The sequence below is a fragment of the Podarcis cretensis genome (assembly GCF_951804945.1).
Source record: "Podarcis cretensis genome assembly, chromosome: 7".
Taxonomy (NCBI): domain Eukaryota; kingdom Metazoa; phylum Chordata; class Lepidosauria; order Squamata; family Lacertidae; genus Podarcis; species Podarcis cretensis.
The window spans coordinates 58846192-58861863 of NC_137176.1; the positions used below are offsets into that span (position 1 = coordinate 58846192).

Here is a 15672-nt window from a genome sequence, read left to right on the forward strand (position 1 = left end):
TTTTTTCTTGATTTGCAAGTAGCTAAGAATAGATGACCATACGGAGTAGAATTTGCCTTTAAAAATGTACCTAGCAAAGCTATGTGCAAATTAATGTTTCCTTTGAATCAAGAGTCTCTGTTGTAAATTTGCAAACCATACATTTAATATAACATGTACAGCTTTGCGGCATCTAGTCCTGCCCACTATAAATAGTGGCTGTTCTAATTTCTAGAGAATATGTTCTCTAATCATGCACAGTTCAGTTATTATGGAAGGTTACTGTTCTTGCACTACATTCTTTTTAAGCAATTGCTTAACTACTGTACATTTTCAACCTTTTCAGGATAAATCTAACACAACTCTATAGTTTATATCTGCAACTTATCACTTCCATTTAAAAGCTACCCCTAGAAACATTTTGTTTCCCTGGATGTTAGGCCCTGGAAATATTGTAAAAGTCTGTTTTTACTGGCGTAGATCAAAAAGTATCTAGCACAAGTGAAAAGGCATATCCATTGGTACAAGAGAGGCCAAAACCTTTGCTGACTCTCCCACCCTTCTGCAGCCTCCACACCTCTCTAATGATTCCCCAGCATTCAAGACTGACTCTTTGATGAGCACCGTGGGAAGAAGGAGAAAGGAAAATCCCATTCCATAAGTCATGTTTTTCTCACGGGTCCAGGGATCCAAGATACGTAACAGGAGATAGCAATGCTGAAACATGCTGTTCTGTATATTGAATTTTAACAATAAGCTCTTATTGCTGTGGCATTTACTTGGAGCCTCTGTTTTGGGTGTTCTGCACTGACGCTCTTGGTATCTTCATGTTGAAAAATCCTAATGTGTTCAGCAGCTCTGTGTTGGAGAATGCAGTGTGCTTCCAGTCTCATCCTGTAATTATGTATAAAACTCAGGCTCAAAGATTTAATAGGTAAACGAGCAACAAACGTACACAGGTTCATTAACTCACAACTGTGTTATTTTAATCTTTGCATTTCTCACTAATTTTACTTTTGTATCCCTACAGGTTTACAAAGTTTTGGTCTCAGTTGGCAATAATGAATGGTTCGTCTTCAGGCGATACACTGAGTTTGATAAACTGTATAATACAGTAAGTAAAGGGAGTCGTGCTAAAATTGAATCAAGGAATGACCCTCTGCCAATACAACTGTGTCTGGAAGGTATCTATACTCCAAAGCTAAACTACCTGTGTGTTTTGTGTATTTCAGCTAAGGAAACAATTTCCCACTATGAACTTGAAGATTCCTGCTAAAAGAATATTTGGAGACAATTTTGATCCAGGTAAGTCACATAAGTTCTTTTCTTCTTTTATTGCTCTTTTTAAAAACAGTGTCTGCAGAGGCTATTTTTAAAGCCTACTAAATAGTTGGAGTTAGATACCATAGGCCAAAAGTCAGTGGACTTTTTTGGTTGCTTTTTGCCTTTATGGGAAATCCTTGCCTCTTAACTACAACTTGCCAGTAATTTTCATACGGTGTAACTGGTGTGCATTGATTGGTGAATGTATGTTCTCCGTCTTTCAAAATCCACAGAGTATTAATTCAGAGTAGCTGATTGCCAGAGTGCAGTGTCTGATTTTTTTCCCTTGGAAACATTTGTCTGTACAGTAGAGGAAAACATTAAGCTGATTTACCTTGCAATCAACGCCATACATCTGCTTGTAGACCTGAAAATACACTTGCAAGAAAAGGGATGGGTAAATAATGGGAGGACCACAGGGGTTTAAAAATCCTCAAGCTACAAGTACAACATTGCACATGCGACATTTGGATTTTATGTAGAAATGTATGATGAAGGTGATGGTGAATGTATGGCATTATGGGCTGCATCTCCTGAACGTCCACATACAGATGGTATGTAAGCGAGATAGCAAGCACAATCTCCCTGCCGCCCTTTTGAAACTCCCCTGAGAATTAAAAGCAGCTTTTCACTCAGCACAGGATCGGGCTAGAGTTCTGGAGCTTGGGGGAGAACGGAACGAGGTATTTTTGGCATGCAGGATTAGTTGCATCATTGTATGGCTTGTGGATGAAGGTGTTATGTTTTTCCTGGCATGTCTATATTCTAAAGTTTTGCTGCAAAGTAAGAAATGCTATTTGTGTTTATAATGCCAATAAACTCTAACATAGTGTCTGTTTAAAGTTATTTTTAATAGTAATACAGTAGCTTTTGAGCCATCCGATCTGCAGGTACCACATACTTGTAGTGCATAGTGTTTGTTTATCGCCCTCCTCTTGGGGCACATTTTATGTTGATTCTATGTGGACTGACATGTGACACAAACCCTTACCAAGCAAAGGGCTGGTTTGACCTTTTAGTCTCTCTGCACAAATCTGTGATTAGATCTCTTGAAAATCTTGGTTCAGTGCTGACTTCATTCTATTTATAGCTTAAGACTTTTGAAATAGGTTGAAATCAAGACTTTGTTAATCAGTGGAATTCTGCCAGCTCAAGCGCATTAAGGATCAGGGGTTGTTGTTGTTTTTATTTAAAAAACTCTGATAGTGCTTAATGCAGCAGGTTTCATGCACATCACTGCCGTTCATTTGTTATATTGTAAGTGGTATGTTCTGGTCCATTGTGGAATGTATAAGGGATGTAAATTACTTTCCATTTTAGCAATTCTGTAAACAACCAGACCAATTTATGCTTACTAAAACGCAAATAAAGTTTCTGTTATATCTTCTCAAACTCAGCTGTCAACCTTGATTCATTCAACATGTCCTTTCTACTGCATATATTATATCCATACATGTTGCACCAGATTTCTTTCTTTGTTAAATTTTGTAAAGATTGGATGATAGGATAATAAATGGGTAATCAAGCAAGTATCTACAGGGTAGGGAGAAGTATGTTGTGGGAGGTGGAGCAGGCCAAGTAAGGGGCACACAGCACAGGCACTTAGCGATTGTGCTGAGTGCCAGACCCTCCTCCAACTGGGGAATTGCAGTTGTCATATAAGTCAGCCTTTGAGACTGCTGCTGCTGAATGCCAGGTCAACTCTGAATAAGACCTCCCTCATCCGTGATCTGATTGTGGATGAGCAGGCCAATCTGTTCTGTATCACTAAGACTTGGGTGGGTGAACAGGGTACAGTTGGCATCACCCAGCTGTGCCCACCCAGTGCCGTATCTGGGTAGACTTGAGAGTTGGGGAGTTGCTGTGGTCCCTAGAATTCTCTCTCTCTCTCTCTCTCTCTCTCTCTCTCTCTCTCTCTCCAGGCCCTCTGTCCAGTTGTGGGGGGGGGGGAGGATCTAGAGTGTGTGTTCCCAGCACTGGACAATCAGGACAGATTAGAGAATCCACTGGTTCACCTCCTGCCACACTGCCCAGCAGTGTCCTTGCCTTTGCTGAAAGAGCTGGTCTTGAGGATTCCAAGACTGCTGGTTTCGGGGGACTTCGACATCCATGCAGAGGCAATCGGCAGCGCAGGACTTCATGGCTGCCATGACGACCATGGGGCTTTCTCAACATGTCATTGGCCCAAGCCTTCTCTCCTCCATTTTAATTGTCTGAAACATTTGTGGAACTAAAACTGTTGTTTGAAAGGATTGGTGCATATTCACATGTATTTGTGTATCTCTTATTTTTTTTGTAAGACCTCTTATTTGTCTGAAGACCAGAAGCTTCTTGCAGTCTGGTCTAGTCAGTTTCATCAACCCATTGACCCTTAGAGGATACAGTCAGGATAACAGGAGGATGTGGGCCTTTGTCTCTTTACATTATGGAACTGATTAACACTGAAGTAATCTGAAAAAAAGTGTATACTTCAATAAAAAAATAAAATCTAATGTATGGTCCTTCCTAATTTTCTTTCAGATTTCATTAAGCAGAGAAGAGCAGGGTTGAATGAATTCATTCAGAATTTAGTACGACAGCAAGAACTTTGCAATCAGTAAGTTAACACACACATATATTTTCCTAGAAATAAGGGTATGTTATCAAACGTATAAGGAAGCTATTTACAAATTGCTTCTAAGTGCTCCACTATAAGCAGATTTTTTAAAAAAATTGCACCTGTGACTACCAGATGCTACACATGCAAAAAGGAAAGGCTAATCACCACGAGGTCGTCCTTGAAAGTATTTCAGGGGCGTCTGGCTGACTGTGATTAGACAGAATGCTCAACTAGATGGACTAGTTTGCTCCAGGAAGGAAGGTCTAATGTTCATCTGTCATTGACTTCCCTAAATAAGACTTATTATGAGATTTTAAAAAATCCTACCTTTCCATCCCAAAGGAAAGTTCTCAAAGCTGTTAATTTCATAAATATAAAATTATAATTAAATATTGTGCATGCCTTTGATGATCATGAGTCAAGCCTCAATAATATTTTGAATTTACACTTTATCTAAATAGAAGAAACAGAGGTTTCTAGACTGTGCACTTTTACTAGTTGGCAAAATATGTTAGCACCTTAAAGAATCTGAAAAGAAGCCCAGACATACTGTTTTTCTTAGCCACATGTCTCTATGCAGAGTTAGATGTTCTTGAAGTGCTTCAACAAGATTAATGAGGGTACAAAATTTGAGCTTCTCTGACTGGTCCATCTTCAGAGACTGATTCCAGAACTTTCTGAGGAATTTGCCTGTTGATTCCAGCCTTCCTGTCACCAGCCTGGTGGCTTAATGAAATTGACAAATGTGGTCTGGCTCATGATGCAATTGAATTTAGACATTACCTTATCAGACAGTGGCCTTGGGCGTGTTCCTGGTTTTAATCCAGAGCTCTATTATATGAGGCTGCTGGAGAGATGGGAAGAAAACTTGGGTGAAGTTTAAAGCTCCATTTTAATTCTGTGCTAAGGTGGTAAAAAAGCCCAAATGTTGTCAATTGAGCTTTCATGTTAAAATAAATCTATCTCTTAAACATTTTATCAGATAAAATCTCTTGCATCCACCCACACAAATTTCGTGAAGTCTGAGAGCAGCATCTGAATTATCTGCTGGTCCACTCCTGATAGGTATTTTAAACTCCTGTTGTCCAAGGATGTGGACAACATGTTTTAAAGATTTGAAACACCCACTCTTGTTCCCTGATTTGTAATCCTCCCTGGGCCATTTAGACTTGATGCACTCTTGAATTGGCTATTGCACAGTGCTCTACACTGAGCTGCCTTTTGGAGACTGTTCGGAAGCCTCAGCTACTGCAGCATGCTGAACTTCTCTTGAGAAATATGGGTCACATTGTTCCAGTTCTGGCTCAGCCATGTGGGCTTCTTTTAGTTTCCAGATCCAACTGAAGGTGCTGACAGCAGCCTTTAAAACCTTCAAGGTCAGAGGCCTGTATCTCTCCAGCAGTGCCTCTTTCCAAATGTACCTCTTCATGTTCCCTGATTAAAGGGGGAGGCATTGTTATTATACCCATCCACAAGGGATATAACAATTGTACCAGGCATAGGCAAACTCTGCCCTCCAGATGTTTTGGGACTACAACTCCTATCATCCCTGACCACTGGTCCTATTAGCTAGGGATGATGGGAGTTATAGTCCCAAAACATCTGGAGGGCCGAGTTTGCCTATGCCTGAATTCTACGAATACGGAGCAGTACCTGTTCCATGGTAGGACATAAGCCAGCTGAGGCAAGTTTGGCAACTTCCTGGGTGACTTTCCTGTAGCTTGTTAACTCGAAGCTTTTTCTTTCTTTTTTTTAAGAAGGCTTTTAGCAGAAGAGTTCATTGACCGTGGCACTAGCTTTTGCTGCTGGAGTTTCTGTTGCTTTGCATTTGCAATTTTCTCTGTGCTAGTTTAAGTTTAGTTTTAATTAAATTAGCAAATTAGAAACAGAAAATGACAGTAATGCTGAAGGTGTTAGAAAGGAAATGGCTTATTCCAGGTGGTGTTCACAAGTTATCCAATTAGTATACACTCTAGAAGTGGAAGTGGAAATTTGGTTCTAATTAACAAACTCTGAAATTATAACATGGAAATTGAATAAAAATAGGGAATAATGCAGGTAGATTCACTCCTGATTTGATTCAGTTTCCATTTTACGTAGTCATTATAGTTTCTGCTCCTGTTTTATTTCTGCTCGTGTGCAGATAAAATAGAAATTTGGTAATGTTTCTTTCTGAAAGTAGTGAAAAAGAGAAGCTTCCTCTGTTCACATTGCAAAAGTATAAATGTACTATTATTTATAATGGATGGATTTAACCTCCACCCTTTTTTTAGCCCAGATGTCCAAGCATTTCTTCAGATGAACAATCCAAAGCACCATTATGATCCATCTGAAGATGAAGATGAAAGGAACAGTCAAAAGGTAATTAAAACTTCTGGGTTCCTTCCTAGAAAGTGTGGATTTGTTGTACAGTGCAATGGAAAGTAAGGCACTATTTGTATCGCCTCATCTGTAATTAGAATTCTAAGTCCACATGATATTTCATAAACGGTAATTCCACTATTTGAATCTTGGACTACTTTCTATTCTTCTGCCTATTTTATTGCCATGCATCCTGTGTTCCAGTAAAGTTTATGACTATTATATTTATAATATTGGTTTGGATCCTTTGATCTTCCAACAGCCAAGTTACAAGCACATCTAGGATGTTAAAATAGTAAACATAACAACAGCAGATGCTGCTTGCTTATCATCAAAACTGCTCTGAGATTATCCTAGTTCTAAGGAAATACTCAAGGCCAGATCTCTCACTACTTACTTTAAAGCCTTGTATACATACTTTGTTCATCTATTATTCAGTGCTAGGTGTACAAAGTGTTGTCTGATCTTATAGAATCATTAGTCATACTTAGTTAGGGTAGATCTATTGAGATTGATAGGTCTGCTCTTGAGAATGTAGGAATAAATGTTCTTTCTAGCAAATAAAAATAATTAAAACCTTGATGTGACTCTTATTATTCTTTTGTATCCTCTTTCTTTCAACAGCTAAACTCTACCTCACAGAATATCAACCTGGGGCCATCTGGAAATCCTCAGTAGGTTTTTAGTTAAATATAAACCAAACGTTAGACTGAATTTATTAACCATGAAAAAAATCAAGCAACTCCATGCATGTATTTGCCCTTTTGAGCAGCTTTAGAATAAGTTCCTCCTTCTCAAATCAGTACCAAGATAACATTTATTGTGAGCTTAGTGCAAACCAAAGGGGGAATGACAAAGTTCTGGGAATCTGGTGAAAACCAAATGTGGGGGACAGTGATGAATAAAGCAGGAAATGCTATGTGGATTGGTTGTTGCTCAGAGAGGCTGCAAAGGAGTAGATGCCTGATGGCTAAATGGGAATTGTGGACGAGAGTACAGATAATATAGAAGGGATGGTCACTTGGAAGATAAATAATGATCGTTGGAATGTGTGCCATGTCTGTCATTGGACTGCTAAATAAAACCATGGCTACTGTCTTACCAGAAGGGATGCGGGTGGCGCTGTGGGTAAAATCTCAGCGCCTAGGGCTTGCCGATCGCATGGTTGGCGGTTCAAATCCCCGCGGCGGGGTGAGCTCCCGTCTTTTGGTCCCAGCTCCTGCCCACCTAGCAGTTCGAAAGCACCCCTAAGTGCAAGTAGATAAATAGGTACCACTTTATAGCGGGAAGGTAAACGGCGTTTCCGTGTGCTGCGCTGGTGCTGGCTCGCCAGAGCAGCTTCGTCACGCTGGCCACGTGACCCGGAAGTGTCTCTGGACAGCGCTGGCCCCCAGCCTCTTAAGTGAGATGGGCGCACAACCCTAGAGTCGGACACGATTGGCCCGTACGGGCAGGGGTACCTTTACTGTCTTACCATCTTGACTACTTTAACTAACCCTGTTTTTCCTCAATCCCTTCCAGTGCTAAACCAACAGACTTTGACTTCCTGAGAGTTATTGGGAAGGGCAGCTTTGGCAAGGTAGGCCTAATTTTAATTGTTTTACGTATTCTTCTGTCATACTTTTCCACCTGAGCTTCTTTTGTGGAGAAATCCACTTTTGCTGATGGCATGAGGTGAGGGATTATAGCACATGTATTGCGTACAGGGAGTTATATGTTCAATCCTTTACATCTCCAGTGGAAAAAGGAATAGCTGGCAGGTGATGAGAGAAACCTCTGCCTTAGGTCCTGGGCGGCTGCTGCCAGAAAGAGTAGCAATAGTGGTCTACATTTTAGAATGAATTGATTTTAAAATGTATTTCAATTAATTGATTGTGATTTTATGTAAACTGTGTTATTTTTACTGTTGTTAGCTGCTGTGAGCCCAGCTTCGGCTAGGGAGGGCGGGATATAAATTATTATTATTATTTATTAATATTATTATTACAGGGACAGATAGGCTGCACCCTCTGTGTATTTGTGAAAAGCTAAGAAGTTGAAATTTAGTGGTGTTCCTTTACTTTTAACACTTTAGTGCAAGAACAGACTTTCACACTATATGCAAATTCTTCTTCAGGTTCTTCTTGCAAAACGAAAACTGGATGGGAAGTTCTATGCCGTTAAAGTGCTGCAGAAAAAGATTATTCTCAACAGGAAAGAGGTGAAAGGAAATAGATATTTAATTTTTCCCTCCCAGTTACCAAATTGTTCCTATTTACTTATTGACCTTTCACTTCCTTGCAGCAAAAACATATTATGGCTGAACGTAATGTGCTGTTGAAAAATGTGAAGCATCCATTTTTAGTTGGATTGCAATATTCATTCCAAACTACAGAGAAGCTTTACTTTGTTCTGGATTTTGTTAATGGAGGGGAGGTAGGTACATTTTTGGGTCTTTGTATTGTGGCAATGTGGTGCCCATTGAAATTGACAGAACCGCTAGTTTAGACTCACTTAGAAGCTGCAATAATGAACTGAGTCAACTTATTTCAAGATGGTTATATTGTTGCATCACTTAGATTCTGTAGCAAGTCTGCTGGAAATATGGTGTTGATTCTCAGCATATGGAACAACCAGCTTACACCATCACAGTAGCAGTTTATATTAGCCCCACATCTAAACATAAATCTACCTCATTTACCAGCTGTGGCCCAAGTATGCTGGGCCTACAGATGTGACAAAATAAGGAAATGATTAAAGGAAGGATGTGAAGGATGTGAATGATTATGCACATAGAGAATCTATTTTCACTGTTTTGATAGTTGTTCATAGGGAAATCGCCAGTTCTGCTAATCTATCATTAAGAATAACACCATCTATTTTGTTTTTAATGCTGCATTCTTTTAACTTGCACTCTGCATATTTGCAGCTCTTCTTTCATCTGCAAAAAGAGCGTTCCTTTCCTGAACACAGAGCCAGGTTTTATGCTGCTGAAATAGCCAGTGCATTGGGTTACCTACACTCCATAAACATTGTATACAGGTAATAATTTATAATAATTACAGGTAATAATTTACAACATTTAGTTGTAGTCTAAATGACCACAAGCTGAATGCCAGCATTTTGTATTAATGTATGTGCATTTGTTTCTCATGCTCACAAAGCATGGTTTCCACAGAGGCCTGTTTTCTTTTTAAAAGCTTATGTAAGACAGTGGGTATTATTTGCTAAACGTGCTACTTACAATCCTATTCTGAACTATCTGTTTCTTTTTTTGTGTGTGACCAGGGATTTGAAGCCAGAGAATATCCTTCTAGATTCACTGGTAGGCATTAAATATATTTTCCTGTTGCCCCAGGTTTTATTTTTAATATGATCCCTAACACCCTGCATTATTTTACAGTGAAATGTTTGTTTTCAATGCAGGGGCATGTTGTTTTAACAGATTTTGGGCTTTGTAAAGAAGGAATTGCTACTTCAGAAACTACAGCAACATTTTGTGGTACACCAGAGGTATGTAAATTTCTTTGCATGATTTAAGAAAATATTTTGCAGTGGATTTTGCAAAACCTTGCTGTGGTGGGGAGGAAGTGTTTGAATCAGTGGGTCTGTACCAATGTAAGAGACAAGCTACATGCTACTCTGTGCTGGTGCTCTTTTTACTGAAAAGCAAACTCATAGGCTTTGTCACAAGGGCAAAATCATTTCAGCTGCTATGTTTTCTTAGTGGGGAAAATGTTAGTGCATATATGGGCCTTGTAGTGACAGACTTGGAAACAATATTTTAAGTATACATTGTACGAAAATGAACACAGGCTAAACATTGGGGGGGATGCTATTTTATTATTTATTTAATGCATTGGTACCCCACTCTTCAGCCAAAAAGGCTTTCAAAACATTTTTTTTTAAAGGAGGGTCTCTTCCCTCAGGCTGACAACCTAAAAGATGCAACACAAAGGGAAGAAGGGGGCGGGAGTACATTTGGACACTAGTTCTCAAAGTTACAGTTAACTATAATCAGGCCCATGCAGACTGGGGACAGCCAGATACACATACCCTGTGCCTTAGAAGGCTAAGCTGGCCGGATGGTCCAGCCAGGCACTGGCTGCCTTTTTGTTTGTGTTTATAACTTTATTCTAACAAGACTCCCATTCTGGGTCTCAGACAATCTCTGCACAGACCTGACTATAAGGATTCTTTAACAGTGGACCAAGCTTTCTAGAGAGCTTACAGAATCTTTTCGTTAGAACAGAACAGCAAAGGCAATGAGTGCACAGAAATGTGTTTCAGTGCTGTTATTAGTGATTTCTAATATTACTAGATTATAATCAAGACATTTTTGAGCTGCCTTCGTCAGAGTAACAATACTCTCTCATGCAATATTTCATTTGGCAAGAGCTGTCTCTCTGAGTAAGTAGTCAAACTTCTTTTCCTCTATAGTACCTGGCCCCAGAGGTGATCAGAAAGCAACCCTATGACAACACAGTAGACTGGTGGTGCCTTGGTGCTGTTTTGTATGAAATGCTATATGGTCTGGTAAGTATTTTCATGTTTTTCACGCATCATATTTAAAGCAGTACTTCCAGATGTCTCTGCAAAGCGGTTGTTGTGGGGAAACAGAGGAGAATCTTTGTCTTCCTGTCCTATTGTGGCATTTCACTGCTGGAAATGGGATGTTGGATCAGAGGCACCAATGCTCTGATTTCACAGAACTGTTCCTATCATTCACAATATTAAGAACACATCTTACACATTCCAGATTCATATTTATGAACAGGTTACTTGGTTTTGTTGGGTTTGACTGCCTAATAAAATTTGATAAATACTTAGCAGATCTTGTTGCATTGTCTAGTGCTGCTTTTGGTTTTATGTTGTTAATTTCCTGACTTTCTACTGGAAACAGATTATGTCACCCAGCACAGATGGAACAGACAACTGAAGTGGCAATGATGCTATTCATTGCTAAATAGAATGGAATTAGCTAGAAAAGGCTGCCAGTGTCAATGTCCAGGACATAAACAACATGTTCTCATTTGCTCTTGTATTTCTCCTTGATACCAGAGTAAAATGTATCTATTACAGGCTTGTAATACTTATGCTGAAGAGCATGTTTTTCCTGCATTTAGGAGAATGCTGGGGAGGGTTACTCTTCCTCTTCTCTCTTTATTATAAAATGCTTTACTGACCTCACAAAAGGCCACACAATTGCTTGCACTACAAGCAATTTTTGTATATAGTTGCTATTTATATTGTTCTGGTGTATAACAGTTTTCAGCAAAATTCTTAAATCAGCTATTAAGAAGGGCTGATCGTGCTTCATAAGCTACTTTATGAGTATCCAAAAGACAAGAACTCCAAAGTGGTGGTCAAAAAAGCCCCTTTCTTGCCTTTGCATGACATGAACTTGCTACACAGATTAAACAGATGTTCTTGACTATTCTGCCTTGTGATCTCTGAAGTGAACTCTGTCCAATCTAGCATGAGTGAACATTCAAAATTATTCATTTATCAACATTTCTTGAATAAGCCTAGTGATTTTTAGTTTAGCATCCTAATTGTGTGTTTTCCTTGCCCTCTCCAGCCGCCCTTTTACTGCCGTGATGTTGCTGAGATGTATGAAAATATTCTCCACAAACCCCTACATTTAAGGCCAGGCATCAGTCTTACGGCTTGGTCTATTCTGGAAGAACTTTTGGAGAAGGAGAGACAAAACAGACTTGGAGCTAGAGAAGATTTTGTACGTAATGTATCTGAAGAAACAAATCAATCAATCAATAGGCAATGTCAAGCTTAGCGCTATAACATCAGTTTAGAATTCTAAATATTGACTTTCCTTTGAAAATTATCAGTTGCCAAGGCAATCCTAAAAGGTGTGGAAATTTATTGATAGGAACCATTTAAATAATCTGAGTCTGGCTACTGCAGTTGCTTTAAGTAAACGAAAAGCATTTTCCAATTAGGACTATTTCTTTAGCTTGGCTGGCTCAGCACAAACTGAAAACATATGTAACACCCAAGTACAGTGGTGCCCCGCAAGACGAACGCCTCGCAAGACGGAAAACCCACTAGACGAAAGGGTTTTCCGTTTTGGAGGCGCTTCGCAAAACGAATTTCCCTATGGGCTTGCTTCGCAAGACGAAAATGTCTTGCGAGTTCCTGCAGGTTTCCCCCCCCCCTTTTTCTAAGCCGCTTATCAGCTGATCCGCTAAGCCGCTAAAAGCCGCTAAACCGCTAATAGCGCTAATCCGCTAAGCTGTCAATGGGCTTGCTTCGCAAGACGAAAAAACCGCTAGACGAAGAGAATCACGGAACGGATTCTTTTCGTCTTGCGAGGCACCACTGTAGTTATGCTCCTGTAGGATATTTGCCTTGTGAAATACATTATTCTAGCATATTACAGAGGTCTATTTTGTTGGCAGCAAAATACTGCTTTTTTAAAAAAATTTTTTTATTGAATTTTATAACAATTAATGATACAAATCTCATTCATCATGTTATTTACAATTATTCTCTCTCCCCTCCTCTGGACTTACCTCAACACCCCCCCCCCCCGAGTTATTTAGTTTTATTTATCGTACCCTGCTTTTCCTACCCAAAAATAAAATCCCTTATCATTTCTCTAAAATATCTGTTACTCAAATGAAGTTGTAAAAGTTTATTCAAATCCTGCCAGTGAATCCAGTCCATTCTGTTGTTTCTACAAATAAACTGTAAATACTTCCCAGACTCCTTTGAAGTCCTTTTTGTCCTCTTGTAGTTTGTCTGTTAGCTTAGCCAATTCTGCATACTTCATTAGCTTTTCTTGCCATTATTCCTTTGATGGTATTTCTTTTGTCTTACAATATTGTGCAATCAAGATTCTTGCTTCTGTTGCAGCATACATAAATTAGTTTTGCTCTTTGTTCTGAGTAAATAGCTTGGACTCCCCTCATATATTTTCTCCAAATTCCATCTCTTCTGGGACTTTTTTCATAAAGTCCCAAGAGATATTATCAAAGGCTTTCTCTGTGTCTATAAACATTAGGGCCGCTTGCTTTTCATTTCTAACTTCCAGGTATTCTATTATATTCAAAATATTTCTTATATTATCTTTCATTTGTTTACCTGGTAGAAACCCTGCTTGGTCTCTATGAATATATTCCTCTAAAGCCTTTTTTAATCTGGTTGCTAAGATGTACGCAAACAGCTTGTAATCATTGTTTAATAGAGAAATAGGTCTATAATTTTTAACTGACTCTTGTTTTGGAATTAGTGTTATATATGCTTCTTTCCATGTCTCTGGAACCTTCCCTATTTTTAGAATTTCACTTATCAGATCATTTAGAGGGTTCACAAACTGTTCACTCAGTTTCTTGTAATACTTAGCTGATAGCCCATCCGGTCCAGGCGATTTATCAACTTTTGCTTGACTTACTGCATTTAAGACTTCTTGCCCTGTTATTTCTTCATTTAATACTGCTAACTTACCTGTTTTTATTTTTGGTAAATTACTCTTTTAAAGATATTCCTCTATCTTTGGTGTCTTTTCTGTTCCCTTTTTATAAAAATCAGCAAAGTACTTGACAAAGCCAAAAGACTGCTTTCTGATCAGTAAAGACAAGTGTATATGTATCATGCAATTGTATGTTGTATTTCAGCTTGAAATTCAGAGGCATCCCTTCTTTGAATCTCTCAACTGGACTGACCTCGAACAAAAAAAGATCCCACCGCCATTTAATCCTAATGTGGTAGGTACAATAGTTCATACTTCAGTAAACTGGAATATAAGAACTCATTCAAGAAGTAATTACGGTTAGCTATAAAAAACAGCAGCAATAATTGTAATCAAATTCAAATGCTTAGTTAGAAGGAAGGCATGAAAAAAAATCTATCATGGTATCAAATAACTTTAAAAAGGGAAATATGCAAAAAGAACTTTTTTTTAAAAAGTTTCAAGCAGAACTTTAAAGTAATCATAATGATGAGATATACTAACACTAGCAAAGCAATCCTGTCAGGGTGTAAAGATCTGTGGTGGAGCTACTGCTATTTCCTAAGCCCTGCCCACTTGTCCTGGCCAGGGCAGAAGGTATGGACAACTATTTTTATTTTTGGTTCCCTCCATTACTTCCACCCATAGAGAGGGAGGTCCACAATATCCTGTGGACTCTGGGACACTCTCCCTGGTAAGATTGCACCATTGATTATTTTGCTGATAAATTGTTTTGTTGCTAAATTAATAGACCTTCCCAGTTTGAACTGAAATATGACACACAAGAGGTAGAAACCATACCTTTTTCTTACAACAATTTGTATGTTTTATTTCCTAGTCTGGTCCAGATGACATCAGAAACTTTGACACAGCATTTACAGAAGAAATGGTACCCTGTTCAGTTTGCATTTCTTCTGACTATAATATTGTAAATGCCAGTGTGCTGGAAGCAGATGATGCATTCATTGGATTTTCTTATGCACCACCTTCTGAAGACTTATTTCACTAAGATTTCTGGATGCTAAGAAATACTTGCAAGTCATCTTTAGATGGACTGGAACGTTTTGATTGTGAATGGATTCAAAAATATGTGCAACTAGTGCCTCGTTTGAAATGTTGAACAAACTTTTTCTGCTGTAATATGAGGAACCTGGGCATTTTGGATTACTTCCTTACGACTGTTACACCTGCTGTACAAAAATACTTTTTGAACCAATACCTTTAGTTAGCTGTTCTTAACTTTGACTCTCTGTAAGAAAGGACACTGACTGTTTTCCCCCAAGTTTACATTGATAGCTCCAAATTGTCTGTCTTTCAAAGCAGCACACTTTCTCGTTTAAAGGCCTTTGTAAGCTATCTAGTGACTTTGTGCTTGAAATGTTACTATGCAAATATTTTTGTATAGCACTGTTTTTTAAATAAGATAAGCATACTCTGCACAATTTGCTTGTTCTTTAAGCCAAGGTGGTTTATTGGTATCACTTCTTCTTAACTCCCAAGCAAGAATCTGTACAATATTGCCCATCTTAAGGCCAAACTGTGCCACTTTTAGTTATACTGGGCCCTGAATTGCAACCATTACCACTTTACTCAAGATACATTCCATTAGTAAAACCTAGAAATGTGCTCTCTAGGTTAAATAAAGGTGGAACAAATTAGCCTTAAGTATTTTTTTTATAACAATGCTTCTCATAATGTCTATAACTTTTTTCCTCTTCTTGTAGAAGATAAATGGCTTTTTCCAAAGAAATATATAAGGAAAAAAATGACTACATTTGTAGAAGGGAAATTTTGTTCTTGTGTTTAGAAAACTAATATATTTCAATTTGATTGTATTAAAATTCACTTTCATGAGATCTATACTTTGATTAGCTCATGCTTGGATTAAAAAAAAGCTAACACAGTTCATTTGTAAAAAGACTGACTGGCCACAATAGACACATTTTTTACTTAAACAACT

General features: G+C 38.5%; 1 protein-coding gene across 7 annotated transcripts in view; it reads left to right on the top strand.

The window, feature by feature from the left end:
- Positions 1 to 15572, top strand: part of LOC307221032 (serine/threonine-protein kinase Sgk3) — a 55363-nt gene extending 39791 nt beyond the window's left edge. For 6 of the 7 annotated variants that reach the window (XM_079985167.1, XM_079985168.1, XM_079985169.1 and 3 more), the window contains 15 exons: positions 1010 to 1093; positions 1212 to 1284; positions 3823 to 3898; positions 6175 to 6262; positions 6887 to 6936; positions 7784 to 7841; positions 8379 to 8462; positions 8546 to 8677; positions 9171 to 9283; positions 9530 to 9566; positions 9668 to 9754; positions 10682 to 10777; positions 11823 to 11978; positions 13879 to 13968; positions 14551 to 15572. In XM_079985167.1, the coding sequence (XP_079841293.1) occupies positions 1010 to 1093; positions 1212 to 1284; positions 3823 to 3898; positions 6175 to 6262; positions 6887 to 6936; positions 7784 to 7841; positions 8379 to 8462; positions 8546 to 8677; positions 9171 to 9283; positions 9530 to 9566; positions 9668 to 9754; positions 10682 to 10777; positions 11823 to 11978; positions 13879 to 13968; positions 14551 to 14721 (1395 nt within the window). In that variant the 3' untranslated portion in view covers positions 14722 to 15572. The remainder of the gene's footprint in view (positions 1 to 1009; positions 1094 to 1211; positions 1285 to 3822; positions 3899 to 6174; positions 6263 to 6886; positions 6937 to 7783; positions 7842 to 8378; positions 8463 to 8545; positions 8678 to 9170; positions 9284 to 9529; positions 9567 to 9667; positions 9755 to 10681; positions 10778 to 11822; positions 11979 to 13878; positions 13969 to 14550) is intronic. The other variant, XM_079985171.1, reaches the window with a different exon arrangement.
- The last annotated feature ends 100 nt before the right edge of the window (positions 15573 to 15672 follow it).